This window comes from Chrysemys picta, chromosome 7 (assembly GCF_011386835.1).
Source record: "Chrysemys picta bellii isolate R12L10 chromosome 7, ASM1138683v2, whole genome shotgun sequence".
Lineage (NCBI taxonomy): Eukaryota > Metazoa > Chordata > Testudines > Emydidae > Chrysemys > Chrysemys picta.
Window position 1 is genome coordinate 25,132,149 of NC_088797.1, and position 21,694 is coordinate 25,153,842.

General features: G+C 39.5%; 1 protein-coding gene across 5 annotated transcripts in view; it reads left to right on the top strand.

Moving 5' to 3' along the window:
* Positions 1 to 21,694, top strand: part of ARHGEF3 (Rho guanine nucleotide exchange factor 3) — a 265,172-nt gene that overhangs the window by 59,862 nt on the left and 183,616 nt on the right. For 4 of the 5 annotated variants that reach the window (XM_005310014.4, XM_008174741.4, XM_005310015.4 and 1 more), the window contains one exon: positions 20,028 to 20,094. The exons of the other annotated variant lie outside the window; for it this stretch is intronic. In XM_005310014.4, coding sequence (XP_005310071.1) covers positions 20,028 to 20,094 — 67 coding nt within the window. The remainder of the gene's footprint in view (positions 1 to 20,027; positions 20,095 to 21,694) is intronic. 5 annotated transcript variants of the gene reach the window in all.

Genomic DNA, 21,694 nt, shown 5'->3' on the forward strand with positions numbered 1-21,694 from the left:
TTCTCTGGTAGTGTAACAACACCACCCAGTGACTCCTGCCATAACAATATTGTCCTTTTAAAATCTCACAATATCATAGGGTTACTCTTTTAGGTGTTCACGTGTGTAAGTGAGGGGTTTATGATATGGCTGTGAGTGCAATTCACAAATTTAGAGCTAATTGATATAAAAGTATTGAAGACAATAAGAATCTGCAAACTTATTAATTGAGTCCATGGTATGATGACGTCTCCAAATTTCATAGTATTGCTTTATGATTTAATTGCTAATAAAAATATTTCCTTTTGGTGATAGAGAACCTACAGTACTTTACTTTGATTGTCAAATGGTTGTATATTAAGTCTTTGGAACCAGAAGTGTGCACTAAAAATAGATTGGCAATAAAATGTTGAGACACTATTGTACAACTGAACTTTGTGGGAAGATATTTAATTTACAGTGAAGGGAATGTTAAAAGGTGAAGGGCTCCTATGTGCTCCTGTGTTAAGACTGAATGCCGAAAACGCATTCTATGTTTTATAAAGAAGAATTACAAAAATAGTCTGTTGTCCTAGGAAAAAAACACACTCTAATAGACAGCATTATGACTTTGCAAAGTTAAATAAAAGCTTAAGCTAGACTTCTTATCTACAGTAAAGAATTTGAAACTGATAAAAGAAAACTTGTTTTCATGTAGCGCATAATTAACCTGTGGAACTCACTGCTCCAAAGTATAATTCAGGCCAAAAGTTTTAGTAGGTTTCCAAAAGAATGAAATGTTTACATGAATAACAAGACTTAACATCAATAAGATATAATATATAAAGAATATTAATCTTCATGCTTCAGGCCACAGGCCTACCTCTAAATGATAGAGGTAAGAAAACTTCTGTCATTGGGAGGTCAATCCATAGTTGTTTGTTATGGTGGTAAATGCACCACATTCTCTTGAAGCATCTGTTACTAGCCACTTTTAACTAATTTCTCATCTCCTAGATCAGGGGTGAGCAAACTTTTTGGCCTGAGGGCCACATCGGGGAATAGAAATTGTAGGGCGGGCCATGAATGCTCACAACATTGGGGCTGGAGTGCAGGAAGGGGTGCAGGTTCCATCTGGGGGTGCGGGCTCTTGGGTGGGGCTGAGGATGAGAGGTTTGGGGTGCAGGAGGGTACTTCAGGCTGGGATCGAGGGATTTGGAGAGCAGAAGGGGGATCAGGGCTGGGGCAGGGGGTTGGGGCATGAGAGAGGCTCGGGGTGCAGGCTCTGAGCAGCGCTTACCTCAAGTGGCTCGCGGAAGCAGTGGCACGTCCCTTCTCTGGCTCCTATGCAGAGACGTGGCCAGGTGACTCTGCACGCTGCCCCATCTGCAGGCACCGCCCCTTCAGCTCCCCTTGGAGCACCGGAGGGGGCCATTGGAGTGCATAGGAGCCGGAGAGGAGCCATGCTGCAGCTTCCGGGAGCAGCGTGGTGCGGTCCCCAACCCTGCGCCTTAACTGGAGCGCCAGAGTGGGGCAGAGTCCCAGATCCCACTCCCCAGCGGCGCTCGTGGGCCGGCTTAAAATGGCTTACGGGCTGTAGTTTTCCCACCTCTGTCCTAAATGATCTCTTGGTTTTAAAAGTTTTTAAAATGATCTGAGACTGTTTCAAGAGCCAGGATCCAATCTCACACCTCCAAACTCAAAATGTTTTGTCCCTGATCCAAAGTGTGTATTTTAGTGCCATCACTAGCGTTAATGCAATATTATTTTGTGAATACACTACAATATAGTCTTAACTAAATTCTTGTTAGCAATGTATTCTTGCATGCTTTTTAGAGTTGATGTTAGTATGAAATAAATATAATAGGCTGTAATGTAACTGGGAAATTTATATAGGAGAGATTGTAAAACACAACTTGGTAGTGGTGAAGGTTAGGTTACTGAATGTTTTCTGTTCTGAATTGATATTCTGAATGGAGCTTTCATGGGAGCTATAGTTTCATCTGGTTTTACTCCACTGCACATTCAGAGGTTTCTATAGTAATTGCTATGGTAACACTGATGCAAGAAATGTTCCCACAGGCGCCCAGCTGTGAACGATGACAAATTACTGAAAACATTTTGCTGATCTCAATTTAAGTTATTGAAAATATCCCTTCAGAGATAATGATGTAACTGATGTAAATAGACAAAAATAACTTATTTACTAGGCAGCATGGTCATTCTCCTGATAAAGATCTAAATGCTCTTATTAAATATTTGGTTACAGAATGCATACTATATGAAGTCTTTCCTATTACCTATGTGGATTCAGAGAGATTATCAAACTGTTCAGGCCTAAAATTTTGTTAAAGATGTGATAATTTTGAAAGAAACATTCAGATGCTAAATATATAGGATGTATGTATAAATAAGTAAATAGTCATTCAAAAATTATAATTTAATAGATAACACTATTCTTCTGTAATAAGGGTATTTAAGAGGCTGATCTTTATTTCCTGACCCGGTCACATGACCGACTATGGTTACAAAAGTCACATGGCAGGGATCAGTATTCATTAATTCTGGTGGCTACTCTTAAATGGCCCATAAAATCTATTTTCATCATTCTGTGTTGATTCAGCAGGCTTAAATTAACCAGTACCATTCCTAGAACTGTGCTGACATCAGTCAACAATAGGCGCAAGCAGAGATGTTCTGGTATCAAACAATATTGTATATATTGAAAGTGTTGTTAAAAATCAGTGTGTTGCACATTCAAACAGACTTTTGTTCATGTAGTCGCTTTATTCTGAATGGAAGTTGAAGTAATATAAACAAAGAGGAAAACAATCCAACGTTTACCACATGGACATAGATTTTTTTGTTTTAACTTGAATGTATTTTACAGCTTGATTTGTTAGTCACTGGAAGTTTTGTCTGCATGTGGACTGCAAGACAGAATCCCAAGTTATTATAAAAAATGGGGCATGAAAAATTCAGTACTAAAAATATACCGTCAAGTTGTTTTAAAGATATATCAGAGTGGTAGCCATGTTAATCTGTTATACCAATAGAATAAAAAGCAGCAGGATCTTATTAAGAGGGGTAAGGCAAAGATGCCACATTTATTGTAAATATAATGATAAAGCAAAAGATAAAAGTAAACAAGGTTGTTTTGACTACTTATTCCTATCACTACTTATTCCTTATACACACACACATATATGTAGATTCATTCACACAATCATTCATTCAAGTTTTGTATAGGTGTTATAGTTACCAGCCTAGAAGTTGCTCATGCCAAGTTACTGGCCAGGTATCTTGGTCATGAGGATGGAGCCGAGTCTGTGTCAGGTGCACCTGTTGCTCCTGGAGGCTGGCAGCAGAACCAGAGACTCAAAGTCATCAGTCTTGAGAGTCCATTCTTATAGGATTTAATTCCTATGTTAGTCTATGGGAGCTGTTTCATTCTGCTGTTGCTGAAGATGGAGATGGCACATTTCTGGACACATTCCTGGGCACATTCCTGGTGGCTCCAAACTGTCCAAAGTTTGTGTTTTTCATCCTTCCAGGTGATGGGGTGGATCCCAGTTTACCCTCCGGGGGTTGTCTGTTCATCCTCTTGACACATTCTTCGGCCGATGGATATTCCCTTTCTAGGCTGGCACCTCCCTAACCATTCGTGTACATCAAGCATTCATCAACATACATTCCATATCTTAACTATATTTTAATTTACTGTCTCCACCACTTTCGGGGTGTGTGCTAATTCATTTGAGACTCCCGGCCCTTTAATCACAGAGGGTGTGGGTCTAGGAGCCCTTGCTGTTACAATGAAGTGAAAGTCACTTAACGGCTTATAGTGTTTGTTTACATTGTATCAATTATTTCAAGAACAAAGTCAATTAACTTGTTAGTAAGTTTTACATAGTAATAAAATATCTTTCACAGGATAGATACAATCAGTAGTTTCTACAGACAGTAGCTTACAAGTTTTAACAGAAGACCCAAGAGATTTTTGTACTTGGTGAAACTGTTGGATTTTAAAGTGTGGGGGACAAATTATTGGGGGGTCACTGTCACTTGGGGGAAATCACTGTTAGTACCATCTTTAATATCCCTACAAGTCTGTATCAAAAAGCAAAAAGAACGAGGAGTATTTATGGCACCTTAGAGACTAACAAAGCTTATGCTCAAATAAATGTGTTAGTCTCCTAGGTGCCACAAGTATTCCACGTTCTTTTTAAAGATGTAGTACATTGAGATCAAATGTAGATAACAGGAAGGCCACAACATTATGAAATATAGTGGAAAACAGGGTTTCTAAATTCCTTGGACCAGTGTCTGCCCTCACTTACACCTGTATAACTTCACTGATATTGCACAACGTAAATGAGGAATGAATTCAGCTCCATATTTACATTTAATTTGACTTCTTGGAACAAACAGACTGCCCAGTGATCCAAGTGTAATGAAATATTTGCCAGTCAACTCTCCTGGTAAATCTAAGTGTTATACCGTTGGACACGGATTAATTCAATTCATTTATATAGTAAGTAAAGCTTCGAACTTTGATTCAGTATCTTAATTTTTGATAAATTAGAAATGTATAGTTCTATTTGTAGCACATGATATGAATGAAATGTTTCAAAACTGAGTTTGAAACAAAATCTAACATACTGGTTGCTTATCAGAGAAAAGCATTTGTTGTTTGACATGCTTAGATACTAGGAATGTCTGTCTAAAGATGTTTCAGCTGTGAGGGTTCCTTTAATTCTTTAAGTATAGCACAGTTTATTTGTATCTAGTGATGCTGAGAGGCCAAATGAATAAAACATTGACCTCTCATCCTCTTGATTTTGGTACTGAGATCAAATTGAGATATTAAGTGAATTACATTTAGGGTTTGATTTGGTAAGGTCCTTAACAGAGTTAGGTGGGAAACGGTTTTCCTGTCCTGTGAAAATTTTTGAGAATTTGAATTTTTTTCCTTTCCTGAATCAGGCCGAAATGTTGAAATCTTGGGGGGAGGGAGGGAATTAATTAAGGGTCAGTTGAAACGTTTTGTTTAAATTTCAACCATTTTGATTTTTTTTACTATATTTAGCTACATTTTGAATCAAAAAGCCATTTTGAACCAGAAGACCAGAGATTTTTGTTTAGAAAATGTCAAAAAATTTCATGTTGATAAATTTGAAACTTTTTTTTCTCCCAAACCTTTTCAAATTGAAAAATTTGTCAGAACAGAAACTTCTCACTGGAAAGACTTGGTTTGAATGCATTCGCATTTGCCAATGAAAAAACATTAGTTGAAAACTTCCAACCAGCTCTAGCACTTAATACTTTTGGCCTCATTTTATTGCTCATGTACTTAGGTAGGAATGTGCTCAGCAGCTTATACATCAAGCACTTAGTAAGATTCTACATATCTATTATTGGATGATAATTTACAAAGCAGCTAAATGGAATTTGGCCTAGTTTCTACAATTCCCTGCTCTGGAAAGTCTGAATGCAGGGCTAGTTTAAACACTAAATTATGGGGGTATCTTTCACCTTCTTAGCAGGTGGTTACCACATATCAGAGTTAAAGATTATTGGCAAGGCCACAGTCACTTGGAAAATTAGTATTTTAGTTCTCAGCGCTGATAGACTTGTAACTTTCCTAGAATTAGACTAAGTCTTTGTTTGTTTGCAAAGAAGAAGTATGGCATGTTATAGTCATGCTAGCTATAAAAATGTTCCTTTATGCAACAATTTTTTTCAGTGAAAAATATTTTGAAAGCAACTATCTGCTTTTAATTGATTACATTTTATCAAAGCAAGTCTCCTTCCTTGACTGACTGGCGTAATGCCATGTCTCTAACGACCAGCTATAAAAAAGTAGCATAGAGTATCCTTTGAAAGATTGACAAAAAATGTCTTTTACATTACAGTACTTGTGAAAACGTCTACTAAGGTGATTGAAGTTAAAATGTTGAAACAGTCTTATTTGGTGTTTCATACAAATCTATCTCGCAGCCTTCCATATCCCAAATGGAAGATACAATGCAGGAAAAATAAATAAAGATTCAAAATGAGGGAGCAAGAAAATAAGCAGTAAAGGAATTTTAAAATAATATTGGATCACCTTCTTCAAAATGAATATTTGTGTAATTTTGATCTCGATTTTTAGCATTTCCAAGTAAATAATTTATAATAGCTGCAGAGTGAAAACCACAGTTTTGTTTGTCAGCATGACAATGTATAGTTTCATCTAAAATGAAGCCAGATGACCTGGGTTCAAAAAACAAATAACATCCTATGAAAGCTACCTCCTGTTTTCTTTATCATGGATGTGATGAGATGGAACTTGAAGTGATTTCCTTAAAGATTTAAGAAGTTTCTCTGGAAACTATCAATAACAACACTATTTGGCTGAACTGCAATATATTTCCGACCATTAGTTTTTACTGAGGGCTTATTCTGTTTGAAAACAACATGGGATGAATTCTGTTTCCTTGAATTTGAATACTGTTGTGTCTTTTTTCCTGGAGGTTTTTCTCTGGTGTTCTCGTGACAGGTGGCCATTTAAGCAATGCCATTGGATGTTTTTATCATGCACACAGGATGTTGTCCATACATTTGATCTTAACATGAAAATTAGCAACACTTTTAAAACAAATTGTTGCTTTATTCATAAAAATATAGCTGCTTCACAGACGCACAATGACACAGCAACTGAACAAATGAATATAAATGTTGCTGCTCTGTTTCCTCCCAGCATTTTTTAAACTGTATAGGAATAATTCTAGGCTGTTTCTGTTTAGCCAAACTGCTAATCCTCTCAATCCTTTTCTGTTCCATAGACACAAAACTGCTCTTAGTATTTAAAAAAACAAAAACAAACAAAACTAAACAAATCCCCAATAACATTAATACAATATTGCTGGTGAAAAGTTTGGAAATCCAAAAGTGACGTTTTCAGTAGAAAAATTAATATAGACCCTTTAAAAACTATTCCCTAGCTGAATCCATCCTCAATTTACAACATCAGCAGAAGTATTTGTATCTGCTAATTTAATCTCTGGGATAGCACTTGGGACCAAGGCTTGACCTCTATGGCTGTATACCTAGTGAGGCTGGTTGACTTCTGTTGGCTAGCAGCCATGAAATCTCTATTTCAGTTTTGGGTAGGGGCTTATATACATTTATCACACAGATGCTTTTCAGTGTTTTATATCAACTGTAATTGATCACACTAATTTGCAGTAGTTAAAACTTCAGAATAAAAATGCCTTAAAACTTTAAATCAGGTCCATATTTCTTCAGCAGCTGAAATGCTATGTCAATAGGGGGCTTTGACAATTTTTACATCAAAACCTAAATCTCCCTTTTGATCTTCAAAAGTGTTCCCTTCAGAAGACAACATCTTGAAAATACTCTATTTTTACAATAAATTAATCAAATGCAAAAATGGAAAAAGATGTTGTGGTTTCTTTGGTAATCTGGAGTCAGGATATTTTACAGTGCTATGCATTGATTCATGATGTAAATAAGTATATTGTGGAACAACAGTAGGTGTAAGTCTTGTTTCACTGTTGACTGTATCTGGTTCACTGATTCAGTTTTTCATTTGCATAGATCCAGACTCTCAGAGGCTGTTTTCCTATTTAATTTCTTGCTTAATGTTTTCTGACACTGCAGCCTAAAAATGTTATGTTAATATTTGGTATGTCAGCATATGCTGCTAAAAATCCCTCTCCCACTCTCAGTGAATAATTTCGTTTATTTTTAAGCATTTAGAACCCAGTCTTGCTATACTGAGTGGACTCTTATGAAGGGCTGTGTACCCACAACTCACACTAACTCTTATGGGAGTTGAGGGAATTCAGGTCTGTAGGACAGAGACCTAAATTTTATGGGCCATATTCTGCTCTGTTAGGCTTGTGAAAACCCTACTGCAAATAAATTGTGTTTGTAGGTGTTTGTGACGGTTTGGTCCCAGAGATCCCCTTGGGACTGTCACCTGATGTGCTGAGATTACCTCTGAGCCCGTTTTCCCTCCCAGCTTGGGACTCCAGAATCCTGCCTTGTTGAGCCAGACATGCTAGCCTGCTGCAACACAGACCCAGGGTCTGGGCCACGCCCCCAAAGCTGCAGGCTTTAAGTGAAAATAGCTCTGCAGGTTACCTGACTCCAACACCCAGACACCCAACTCCCAATGTGATCCAAGCCCCAAATAAATCTGTTTAAAGCTTATACAGGATAAACTCATAAATTGTCTGCCCTCTATAACACTGATAGAGAGAGATGCACAGCTGTTTGCTCCCCCAGGTATTAATCACTTACTCTGGGTTCATTAATAAACAAAAGTGATTGTATTAAGTATAAAAAGTAGGATTTAAGTGGTTCCATGTAATAACAGAAAGAACAAAGTAAGTCACCAAGCAGAATAAAAGCAAAAGCACATAAATCTAAGCCTAATTACAGATAATATCTCACCCTCCGAGGTGTTCCAATAAGCTTCTTTCACAGACTGGACTCCTTCCTAGTCTGGGCCCAATCCTTTCCCCTGGTACAGTTCTTGTTAGTTCCAGCAGACATCATAGGTGGAAAACAGGGGCTATCTCATGACTGGCAGCCCCCTTTCTTCTGTTCCACCCCCTTTTATAGCTTTGGCAAAAGGCAGGAATCTTTTGTCTCTGGGTCCCCACCCCTCCTTCTAAATGGAAAGGTACCAGATTTAAGATGGATTCCAGTATCATGTGACATGGTCACATGTCCTGCCAGACCTCATTCTTCATTACCCACGGGCTGGCCCACACAGACACAGGAAGGCTTGCAGGTAAATAAACCATTTACAACCAATTCTTCTAATCAATGGGAGCCATCAAGATTTTAAACCACCATCAAGGGCCCACACTTTGCATAATTACAATAAGACCTCAGAGTTATACTTCATATTTCTAGCTTCAGGTACAAGAATGATAGATGCATACAAATAGGATGAACAGACTCAGTAGTTTATAAGCTTCATAATGATACCTTACAAGAGACCTTTTGCATAAAGCATATTTCAGTTGCATTATATTCACATTCATAAGAATATTTTCATAAAGTATATGGAGTGCAACGTCACAGTGTTAGAGCAAAATGTGACTGTCCATCCTTTGAGTGCAAAAGAGTGGAATGAAGAGAACCACAATACTTTCGTAAATTTCAAAATCACAATCGCAAATGCACACAAGGATGTAATTCCTAAATATATTATGCTTAGTTTTTTTTCCATGAGTTAGTCATACAGGCATTTAAAACAAAAGAATAGTTTAAAAAATTGCACTTAGAGGATATTTTGCCTTAGAAGCAGTTTTTTAAATGAATTCCAAAAGTACTTTGATTTATTATTACTTGTAATGTACAACATCAGCAGATTAAACTCCAGTTGAATTAGTATGCCTAAAAATGCTCTTGCATATCTGTCTTCACCAGGTAAATCCCTTTTGAAAATTTGTTTAAATCAAGAATATGAATATATACCAGTATTTTAAAAATAAATTTACTCTTATGAAAAGTATTTTGTTTTACAATTTTTGATGAGTTGCTAGCAATTGATATTTCAGGGGATAGTTTTTACATCAATGTTCTCAATAGTCAGTCTTATTATTTAACAGTATGCTATTAAAATATTCACAGCTGTAGAAACAACCTTTATTTTTGCCAAAGATTAGCTGTTTGAAAAGAATTTTTACTTTCCAAAGGAGCTTGACTCTTAGATTGTTTGAACTCCTCCTCTATTATCTGCATGGTATCTATGTAGATCAGTATGCAAGCCCCACTTTCATCTTCAAACAGATGTAGCAGCTGTGCCTTTTTAAATAGGTAACAAGAAACACAAAACTAATTCGTGGTTTATATATGGAATGCTATTGCAGTCAGTGCTGATTCTACATGTGGAAAGACTGCAAGATCAGGTATAGGTGTGAAATGTATAATTTAAACCACAATTAAATCCTTCATGTTACCACATCATTATGCTTTAAGACAGGCAGCACATCTTCCTGCTAAGTGTCATTTTAAAATTCCTTTCTCCTTTCCCACCTTTCAATATGATAATATTAGGCCCCAGAGCACAGAAAAGGTGCACAGGAAAACATTAAGCAATAGTTCTCATTAAATTCTTTGTTAATCTGAGCTCTGTCCTAAAAAGTGATGATGTAAAAACAATACCTTTTTAATCAGCAGCTATATTCCTTGTTGTCTATTCACAGTAATATCTGCACATTTTAGTGACAAACATACAGTTTTTTAATTCCTGTGGTAGTTATTGGAGTGGGAGCTGGCTTCTATTCTGACTGGTGCATCATCAGCAAATGCAGATTAGGTTCCAGTGGTGTGGGCAAGTTCACCTCCACTTACATATTTGTCGCCTCAATTGAATGGAATGGGAATGTAGAATGCAAATGAGGACAGAATTTAACTGGCAGAATTTTTATGGCTAATGGTGATATGTGAGAAGGAAAGAACCCAGTATGACTTTCAGATCCAAGACTGAGTTAGGAGGGCTGACAAGTAAGGGGGGAAACCTCAGGAAGCTTCATACTTGTAAGTGGAGCAAATTAGATGTGGTGTCAGTGATACACAATAAACATGGAATTGCACAATGCTATTTCTGCAAAAAGCACTTGAAGTAGGTATCAGTAATTCTCTTTGTTTCATGACAAGACATTATGCTAATGCAAGTTAATTTTGAATTACTGTGTCTACTGTACTGCAAACAGCAGAGGAGAGAATATTATTTTGCTCACAATATCATTATATTTAAATGAGCTTTATTTGCCGTGCCTTTTTATTTTAAATCTAATATCCCACAGTGCAAAACAATTGGCATTTATAGTAAATTCCTATTATGTTAGCACCTTTATATATGCACTTAAGGCAATACTAATGAATCATCTTTAGCTTATTACTTACAAACTTTTGCAGCATGTAGCTGTGGAGCTGGCTTCAGGAGGAAAGCAGCATTCTCGACTTCCTCCAGTCTCTCTATCCATCGTCTGTCTCTTCCCCCTAACCTTACTATTTTGACAATGCCCAGCTTTCTACTAGGTATTTGGCCATACAGTCCCATGTTGGAAAATGTGAAGGTAATGGATTCGGTCTGTAATAATTTATGAATTCTGTATGCAACCTGGTTATTGGGATAGTTATTGTAGGACTATATTGGATGATTAGAAGATTTACTTTATACCTGTGTTGATTTATTTCAATATCAGGGTTGTTAGAAAAGTAGGAAGAAAGCAACACAATTGCTAGATAAATAATCTCTTCTTAAACTTTCAAAAGCAGTAAGAAACAATGTCTGAGTTATTAAGCTGAGAAGATGCTACTTCCAGGCGCCAGCTAATTTGCAAGACTTGTTTGGCCAAATTTGAGAGCTAAATGATCAAAAGGAGACTAAACAGTTAAAAAGTCAATACAATAGACTGTACACATTTGGGTGCACCTTGCAGGTTTTGGTAATTTCCATTTAGCTCAGCTACCTCTGTCCCTTTGAAGATTGCTCCTTCTCACTCACAGCATCTCTTCCCCATTCCCCAAGTAACTGCTGCCTCTCACTGTGTCCACTCCCTATCTAGGCTGGGGTCTTTGGTTTTATGCCCCTTTTATCCTAGGTTCAGGCCTGTGAAAAATTAATCTGCTAGCCCGGTATGTGGGCATTTTCCAATTAATAGCTCTTCTATTGTTCCCCTAAGCACCCGTAGTATTCTGTCTGGTGGTGTATCTTATCTTTGCTTCAGTTTCTGTTTGTTTCCCCCAAGAGCCTGCTTTGATTCCATGTAGCCAGGTTAGACAATGTCAAACAATATTAATTTTAAATTAATTTATATTATTAATTTTTTAAAAAAATAAAAAGATCATTTCCTCCTTCATTATGCAGACACTACTGCAGGATCTGAAGAAGCAAAATCTGCTTGGGTCACAACCACAGGGTGGTGAGGCTTAGGGAAAACTAGACATGCATATAGACTGTTGTTTGTTTGAAAATTATTTTTACTTTTACATTATGTTTTGTTCCTACTGTTAAGATACAAGGTTATGTTGTTTTGAGAGAGCTGTTCTGGATCACTGTATTCATCACTGGTTACAAGCTCCTGAATGGAAGACTTGTAGGCACTGCACCCAATTGAGCCTGCTAAATAATCATGGGTGTTACACAGGGTGCAGTAGCCAGGGACTCAGTCTAAAAGAAGAATTGTGGGGTTCCACTCCAGAAATGGTAAGGGTTCATGGCCTATTACAGGGGTGGCCAACCTGAGCCTGAGAAGGAGCCAGAATTTACCAATGTATATTGCCAAAGAGACACAGTAATACGTCAGCAGCCCCTCATCAGCTCCCGCTCCCGCCCCTCCCTCCCAACGTCTCCTGCCTGCCGGCAGCCCCGACAATCAGCACCTCCCACTCCCTCCCCATGCCTCTCGCTCACCGTGATCAGCTGTTTCACAGTGTGCGGGAGGCTCGGGGCGGGTGAAGGGGGAAGGAGCAAGGGCGTGGCAGGCTCGGGGAAGGGGGCAGGAAGGCGTGGAGTGGAGGCAGGGCCTGATGCAGAGCCAGGGGTTGAGCAGTGAGCACCCCCCAGCACATTGGAAAGTTGGCTCTGTAGCTCCAGCCCCGGAGTCAGCACCTATTGAAGGAGCCACATATTAACTTCTGAAGAGCCGCATGCAGCTCCGGAGCCACAGGTTGGCCACCCTTGGCCTATTATCTAAGGAGGTGCACTTGGAGAGACCAAGGAGGAGAAAATGGTGTAGCTAGCTCTGTAACTATGACAGAAACTTTCTATTTTTCTGAACTTCTGATGCTTACCTGAACCAAACTGAACCATTTGAGGTTTGCCCAACACAGTGCCTAAAGAGCTTCCTGCCAGGGGTGGTTCTATGTATTTTACCGCCCTAGCACGGCAGTCAGGTAGCCTTCGGTGGCATGCCTGCGGGAGGTCCGCCGGTCCCACGCCTTCGGCATACCTGCTGCCGAATTGCCGCCAAAACCGCGGGACCGGCGGACCTCCCGCAGGCATGCCGCTGAAGGCAGCCTGACTGCTGCCCTCACAGCGACCAGCAGGCGCCCCCCGCAGCTTGCCGCCCCAGGCACGCGCTTGGTGCGCTGGTGCCTGGAGCCGCCCCTGCTTCCTACAAATCCTAACTATTTTCTTTGTGTTTAATACTCTAAAAACTGTACACTGTGGGAGGTTGGATTTAAACAGTGGTGTAGTAGTGTAAAAAATAAAAAGGGGAGGGGGCAGGTAAACTACCCCTAAACTAAAATCCTTATTCCCCAAATGAGAAGTGGGTATACTCAGTTTACTCGAGTTACCCTCAATTACACTACTGGATTTAAATCTTTTTTTTTTTTTTTTAATTCCATTTACAACAAATACTTTGTATTCTAATCTGGAGGGAATTTCTGTTGTAAGAAACGTTGGAGCAGAATTCCTATCTGAAGTATCCTTCCCTTTTGTCTCATGCCATAATCTACTTTAGATGTTCATAGGGTGTCAGTTTCATCACATATAATGCAAGAACCTTCCTCTCTCTTGTTCTTGCCACCTGGAAAACCCTTTCTATAATATCTGTTTCAGCTTCATTCTGTCTCCCTTTAAATCATATATTTTCCACTGTGCGTACCTTTTAGTTTAGCTCTTGCTTTTGGTCTCATGAGTGAATGGCGTTGATGGACCTATCCTGCGGAATATAGACCAGAACATTATACTTTAGTTAAATGGATTTTAAATCTCTCTTGCACTCTTCAGTATTTGTTTAGGCAAACTCCAGCTAAAATTTCTAGATGGATAGAGGAATTGCAGGATAGAAGTGACTCCAACACACTAAAGGCCCAGTTTGAAGGCTGCAAACAGGACTTTGCTCTTGAGAATTGCATTTTCTCACTGGAGATAGATTGAAGCAATCTGGGATGTGCATTCTGCTTCACTATAATTTAGGAATAGGCTAAAGCTGCAAAAATTGATTTCAGCTTTAAATTTTAGACATTTTGTAGTTCAGGTTTGGTTTGGCCCATTATTTAAAAAAAAAAACTTGTGAAACTCAAATTTCATCTTGCATTTTGATACCTCTTCTCTCCCTTACCTCCCCAAAGTTATGATCCAGGGTTTGATTTGGTCTTTTCTCTACTATAAGTGGAGTTTGGCTACTTTCTGCGTGTCTGAAAGTGGTTTATATATATACGACAGTCAGCCTTTTGAAATAATAAGCCACATAATGCTGATTAATCTGGTATTGTATACTATAAATGGAACAGAAAATGGGGAAGTCAGTTCCCTAACAGTGGAAGGGTCAGTCCTTGAGGGAGTTGGTTAAGGAAGCTTAATGCTTAAAGTGATAACTGTAGGCTTGCAGTATAATTACCTCCATCTGATTTCTGCTGCTTATAAGAGCACAAATTGGAGGAAAAACAATTTATAGAGAATTTGGTTACACCCTCAGTGTGTACCAGACCATGAAAAATTAGTAATTACTTTGGTGTCAGAAGAACAAACCATGTCTTCACATGTTTCATTACTTTGTTAATTTAAAGCTCCTTTTGGTAAGACTTTTCTTTCACTGAGCTGTTCTATTAGGGATCTCTGATAACAGCATGATTGTGGAGAAAGAAAGGAACTGGCGTTCCATTATGAATGTATATTAGAGTGGTTCATTCTAACCAAAAGAAACTGATGTGCTGATTTGTAAGCCAGTAAAGGTGCAGAAGAGGGGGAGGGGTGAAAATTGGCAAAACGTAGATTAAGTATCTAGTTTATTCTATAAAAACTTTTCTGGCTGTTGTCCATATGGTATTGGATGCTTTCAACTTAGTTGAAAGTTACAGGCTGATAACAGAATTGCGCTAATTGATGGTCTTCAGTTCAGAGCCCCGGTAGATTAATAGGCATGTCAAATTTATATCACTCATTGCAGAGTTTCAAGCTCTTGTTACAGTGATGATTGCAGGGATGGATATAAATGACTTGTTTTTATTGTTAAGTTTTTCTTTTCCCTTGTAATTGTTGTCTTAACTATATAAATCATGCAATACTTGCTTAAGATGAAGTGTCTTTTGTTTTCCACATACTGAATTAAAATAGAACTAATGATCTGTGCTTTGTGATAAGGAAGGCAAGAGAAAAGGGAAAACTTATGGGATATTAGCGTTAAAATGTTGAAGAAATTTGTAGAAATATGGCGTAAGGGTGGAATTTTGAGAAGGGTCTAAGTGATTTAGGAGCACAAGTCCTGTTGAAAGTCCATTGGTAGTTTTCAAAATCCCACCCTGAATTCCTACTGTGGGATCAGCTGTGTATGCCACTTCCTAGAGAAGAGTGTGAAACACTTTCTAGACAAATAACTTACTTTTTAAAGTAGTTATTGATGATCACATGCCTCGTTCCTTGTGTGATGTGATGTGGCAGTCGCAATCCAGCTGAGGGTCTTGAGTTGAAAATTTCACCTTAACTGCCACTATAGAAAGGATCTGGAAAAAGGGCTTTTTCAATGCCAGATCTTTGATTCTAGAAATCGTGGTGTATGTAGCATTGTGAGCTGTGTTGACTCTATCTGTGTACCTGAAGTTCTGGAACTCTCTTTGGGCTGGCACAGTTCACAATTGGGAAATTAAATGTCAAAATTTGAAGAGGAAACTGAACAAAAGATGAGATGATCATTATTATTTGTTGTTTTTATTATGGTAGCAACTAGAAGCCCCTGCTGAAACCAGGGTTCCATTTATGCCGTAAATACTCATGGTAAGAGTCAGTTCACATTCTACACAGTGAGCAATGTTGTTGTAGATTGACAAATTGACAGAGCGAGACAGGTACCCAGAAATCACCTACTACAGGACAGGCCCAACAAGGAAAATAACAGAACACCACTGGCCATTACGTACAGCCCCAAGCTAAAACCTCTCCAGCGCATTATCAACGATCTACAACCTATCCTGGAAAACAATCCCTCACTCTCACAGACCTTGGGAGGCAGGCCAGTCCTCGCTTATAGACAACCCCCCAACCTGAAGCAAATACTCACCAGCAACTACACACCACACCACAGATACCCAACCCAGGAACCAATCCCTGTAGCAAACCTCGTTGCCTACTCTGTCCCCATATCTACTCTGGCGACACCATCAGAGGACCCAACCACATCAGCCACACCATCAAGGGCTCATTCACCTGCACGTCTACTAATATTATATATGCCATCATGTGCCAGCAATGCCCCTCTGCCATGTACATTGGCCAAACCGGACAGTCCCTATGTAAAAGAATAAATGGACACAAATTGGACATCGGGAATGGTAACATACAAAAGCACGTAGGTGAACACTTCAATCTCCCTGGACATTCTATAACAGATTTAAAAGTCACTGTTCTTGAACAAAAAAAACTTCAGAAACAGACTTCAAAGAGAAACAGCAGAACTAAAATTCATTTGCAAATTTAACACCATTAATTTGGGCTTGAATAGGGACTGGGAGTGGCTGACTCATTACAGAAGCAGCTTTGCCTCTCCTGGAATTGACACCTCCTCATCTATTATTGGGAGTGGACTACATCCGCCCTGATTGAATTGGCCCTGTCAACACTGGTTCTCCATTTGTGAGGTACTCCCTTCTCTTCATGTGTCATTATATAATGCCTGCATCTGTAACTTTCACTCCATGCATCTGAAGAAGTGAGGTTTTTTACCCACAAAGGCTTATGCCCAAATAAATCTGTTAGTCTTTAAGGTGCCGCCGGACTTCTTGTTGTTGTAGCTGTGTCAGTTCCAGGATATTGGAGAGACAAAGTGGATGAGGTAATACCTTTTATTGGACCAGCTGGTGTAGTGAAAGAGACAAGCTTTTGAGCTTACACAGAGCTCTTCTTCCAGTCTGGGAAAGTTACTCCCAGAGTTACAGCAAAAGGCAAAGTGGAACAGATTGTTTAGCATAAGCAGTTAGCATGTATTATAAGGGACCATTCAAGGTAGAGTGCCCCCTTAACACCTCTACAGTCATAGGACAAAAAAAGGGGGTTAATGGGTGATAAAATGTTGTAATAAGCCATAAATCCAGCATGTCTGTTTAGTCCATGATTTTTAGTGTCCAGCAGAGTAATACATTTAAGCTACCAGTCTTGTCTTTTGAAAATGTGGTGCAGGTCCTCTTTGAGGAAGAGGACTGATAGGTCAGATATAGTGATAGCTTTGTGAAAAGCATTCACCCACAGATGATAGGGTGTTTTTGTCTTTTATCATTTTCCTGTGTGAGCTCATTCGAGAGTGTAGTGATTGTCTGGTTTCACCCAAGAACATGGGTGGCAGGTATAATAGGCCAGGGCAGGCTGAGCCGCCCCAGAGGGACACTTGGGCCGCGGTGGCCCTGCCCCTTCCCCTCCCCCCCCACTGCCTGGTGCCGCCGCCTACCTACCTGCACTCCCCCTTCCTCTCCCTCCCCTCCCCTCCCCCCAGTCCCCACACTGTTCGTGGTGTCGCTTCTCCTGAGGGGTGGGGGGAGTGAGGAGGGACTCTGCAAGCAAGTGGCAGGCGGGGGAGTGAGGTGTCTCAGCTGGGTACTGGAGCCGCTGGGTCGGGCGGGAGCAGGGAGGTGGGCACTGGCTCTTCCTGGCACTCAGGTGTGGGGAGCAGCTCGCTGCTCAGTTGGGGGGCGGGGGAGCAGCTGCTTGGCCCGGTGCTCGGGTGGGACTGGCTCAACCCAGCCTGGCGCTCGGAGTGGGGGGGGGGGAAGCGGCCTGGCCCCATGCTCGGGCTAGCCTAGCCTGGTGCGGGAGGAGCGGCCTGGCCTGGCCTGGCCTGGCCCAGTGCTGGGGCTGAGGGGGCTGCCCTGGGGGGGCTGGGGTTGGTGAGCTGGGGCTCCTCTGTTCATGGGGGGGAGGCCTCAGGGCTCCTCCTGTTATGGGCTGGGTGGGTTTCAGGGCTCCGGCATGCAGTGGGAGCGGTCTCAGATGGAAGGGGTGGGGCCAGCGGGCTAGACTCCCCAAAGTGGGGGTTCACTTGCCGCCCATGCCCAAATAGTTGTTACTGGAGCATTTAGTGCACTAGGTGATGTACGTGACATGTTATGATAGGCATGTATAGGACCCATGGATTTTGAAAGGTGTGTTGATCATTGTAGCCCTGGAGATAATGTCTGCAGGTTTTGCCAGATCACCTTGCATTTTGCTGTAACCCTGGGACTATCTTTCCCAGACCTGAAGAACTGCTCTGTGTGTCTGGAAAGCTTGTCTCTCTCTGCAACAGAAGTTGGTCCAATAGAAGATATTACCTCACCCACCTTGTCTCTCACATTCTAGATAGGACAGACAAAAGGTTGCAGAAAGGAATATTATCCCACTTTAGAGAGAGGGGACGTTCATGCACAGAGAGATTGAGTGACTTTCCCAGGGTCATGCAAGAACTCTGTGGCAGAGCCAAGAATTGTTCCTAAATCTTTCAAGTCTCAGTTCAGTTCCTTAACTACAAGAACAACCTTCCTCTCTTGGATGGATGGCAGTTCTAACATGCAGCCTTCTACTGTACTGATTTTGAGTTGTTTTTTGTGTTCTTGTTGCTTGTCACCCCCCCTCCCCCTTTGTATAAAAGGGCATGATGGCTAATTAGACATCTAGAAAGAGAAATTCTTTTCTCTTGGTCCAGCAGAGTCTGGATTTGTTGACTTTGAGGGCATACTGCAACATCAGGCTTCCCCTGTAGGATATATTCATTAGGGTAAGAGTAAGTTGGGCTGGTGAGAATATCTGTGTGGATTGGTAGGAGTTTTGGATTCTTAGGGGGCAAAACTTTACTTGGCTTGCACTTGAGGCATTTTTGTTGATATTAAAATACCTGGAGTTTGTTCATGTGCTTTTTTTTTTTTAATAATATGTATAGTGTCTTTAAGTTTGGAGAGAGCTTTAATAAACTGAATAAATAATTCATAAATTCTTTACTTTCCCATAGGCACGTGATTATTTATTTGAATAATGTGTTCTTCATGATTGAAAGGTGGTGGTGTTCCAAAATAATCCCCAAACAATCTGCCTCCCCCAAACCTAACTGGAAATGTAAAAATGTAACTGTCAGATATGTTTAGAATCTGGCGGTCCCCTGACCCAGTTACAGTAGTTTACATTTGTGATGTGGTTGGAAGCTCTGTGGTGATCATAGGTAGCCAGGTTAAAAGTCAATCACAATATGATTAGGTCATACTCACCCTACACAAGTCAACAGTATTTGAAACAGGTGCCCTGTCACTGTTGTTTATATTATAGGCAGAGCCAAAATGCACTGAGTGATCCAGACAGCAAGATCTATCTTGGAATGTATTTTTAAAATTATAAATGTAAATGGCAGCTAGCAGTATTCTTGATGATGTGAGTAACACCGGGATTCAATTTGCCACCAATTTGTTGATTTGCTACACTTCAGCAGGTGACTTAACCCTTGTTTTAGTTTCCTCATTGGTAAAATCTCAATAATACTTGCCCAACGCTGTAAAGCGATTTGAGGTTTGCTGATAAAAGGCACTATACAAGTATAAAGTGGTGGTTGTGATGATTACTTTACAGAGATAACGGCATATGTAATTGTATGTATTGTAGGAGAGGAGTTTCAGAATAAAGTGAAACTGTAAATGTTGCCTGGTTTAAATGCATTTTGGATCTGTATGTCAACTGATAGCAAAAGTTTGTTAAGTTGCCTTTATCTTCTTCATGGTATAATTTTAGACATGGTCTGAAGAAGGCATAGCTGGTCTGATTCTTTTAGTAGTGTTGAAGTCATTGGGAGCTATGGGTGATGTGTGCTAAAAATCAATTCCACATGTCTTAATAGATTTGTAAGGCTGCCTCTTTATTTTGGTTTTCAAACCATATGAAAATAGTGTTTACTAACTAAAGCGAAAACAGATATTTGTCAGGAATATATCCAGTTTAAACCAAACAGTAGGAAATCTAAGGTGTCCGTTTAGCACATATGTTGCTATTTCCCCGCACTACTCCCTCTCTTGCCCAGTATTGATCCGGAGAGTCCCAGGCTAAAAATGCAAACAGTAAATGCTATCCTTGTCTCATCTTTCAGGCCTAAACGGCAACAACAGAACAACTTTTCCCTGTTTCCTTCCACGAAAGGCTGGAATTTCAGAGGGGTAAGTTTGGGTTTTTATTTATTGTTTACGTTCTCCCCCTCATACACTGCTGCTAACCCCCACCACAATTCACTTTGAAATTCAAAAATGTGAGGAGTGTTGGTATTAGATTTATGGCAAAATAATTATAGAGAGGAGGTTTTAAGTTTGCAAGCCATTAAAGGCATCCACAAATACAACTTTCATTTGTGCAAATTGCCTAATTTAAAGCAGTGTCAGTGATCAGGTGTTTATGGCAACTAAAGCTGAGGGACGTATTCATATTAATGGAATTTTCTTGTGAAATTTGGCTATTTTCATGTGTCAAAAACTTTAGTGAAATTGAAGCAAGAGCATTTATTTTTAACTGCATTTTTCACTACATGGGAATTAAAAAAAAAAAAAGCCACCTGAAGCCAGGTTTTTATTGAAAATTTGCACATGTGAATTTCGGATAAGTACGGTTGGAGAAAGATAACAAAAAATACATGGTCTAATGGATTATGCACAAGGTTGGGAGCCAGGAGATCCTAAATTCTATTATTATTCTGTCAGTGATTGGCCTGAGCAAGTCACTTAACTGCCGAGTCTCAGTTTCTCCTTTGTAAAATGGGGGGAAAAAATAAATATTTAGGAAGATAAATACAAATCATACAATTCTCTGCTCTTTTTCGTGTAAACCCTGTATTACTAGAATTTATTGATCCTTTCATCTATTCCTTTGTGAGTTATATCTAAGACTGCATCCCCTCTGAGAGGAGGTCACAATCTTTATATTCCCTTGACTTTTGATTGGAAAACTGGGCTGGAATTTTCTTCAGGCACAGGTATTCCCACATAATAATCCAGCCAAAAGGGATACTGTAAACTAAACTGAAAGGTTAATATTTGCTGAGGCAGCAGAAACTGTTTATGAATGTCTGCTGTAGCTCTCACACATGTACAGCAAGTCACTTTCTCCAAAGGATGCAATTTAATTGTTTTGCCTACAAATGCTTTAAAATGATTTGATTAAATGTCAAAAAAAGATACAAATTTGTGGCAGTTATGGTGATGATCCTGGACAGACTCGTGTGTGTGTATTTATAGTAGCTTAATGGAAGGCTGGGTAGAAAGATTTGTCTCTTACATACAGTATTTTATGAATTTAGATCTCAGTTCAACAAAGTATTTAAGCACATATTTCATCCCCATTCAACAAAGCACTGAAGGACGTGCATGTGCTTAAATGTTTTATAAGTAGGGACTGGATACTGGCAGGTTAAGGTGGGTATTTTATCTTTATATAATTAAATACATAATATAATATAATAAGTATATAATAAGTCTTTCTCAATTTTCATAATTTATACTGTCTATTTACTTTTGCATTATATTCAATTTGGACACTGTAAATAGACTAGTTAGTTTCACTCTTGTTTGTAGACAATTTTGTATTTTCATAATTTGACACATTAACAGGATGCTGCAATATTGGGGTTACAAATGTTGCAGAGGAGTGTTGTTCTCTTAAATAAAACTTCCCCATAAAACTAAAAATGTGGAACTATTTCTACCAAATAAAATAAAATTTGGGACGGTAACAATTTGGGGAATCTCTCTATGTACAACTTAACAAATT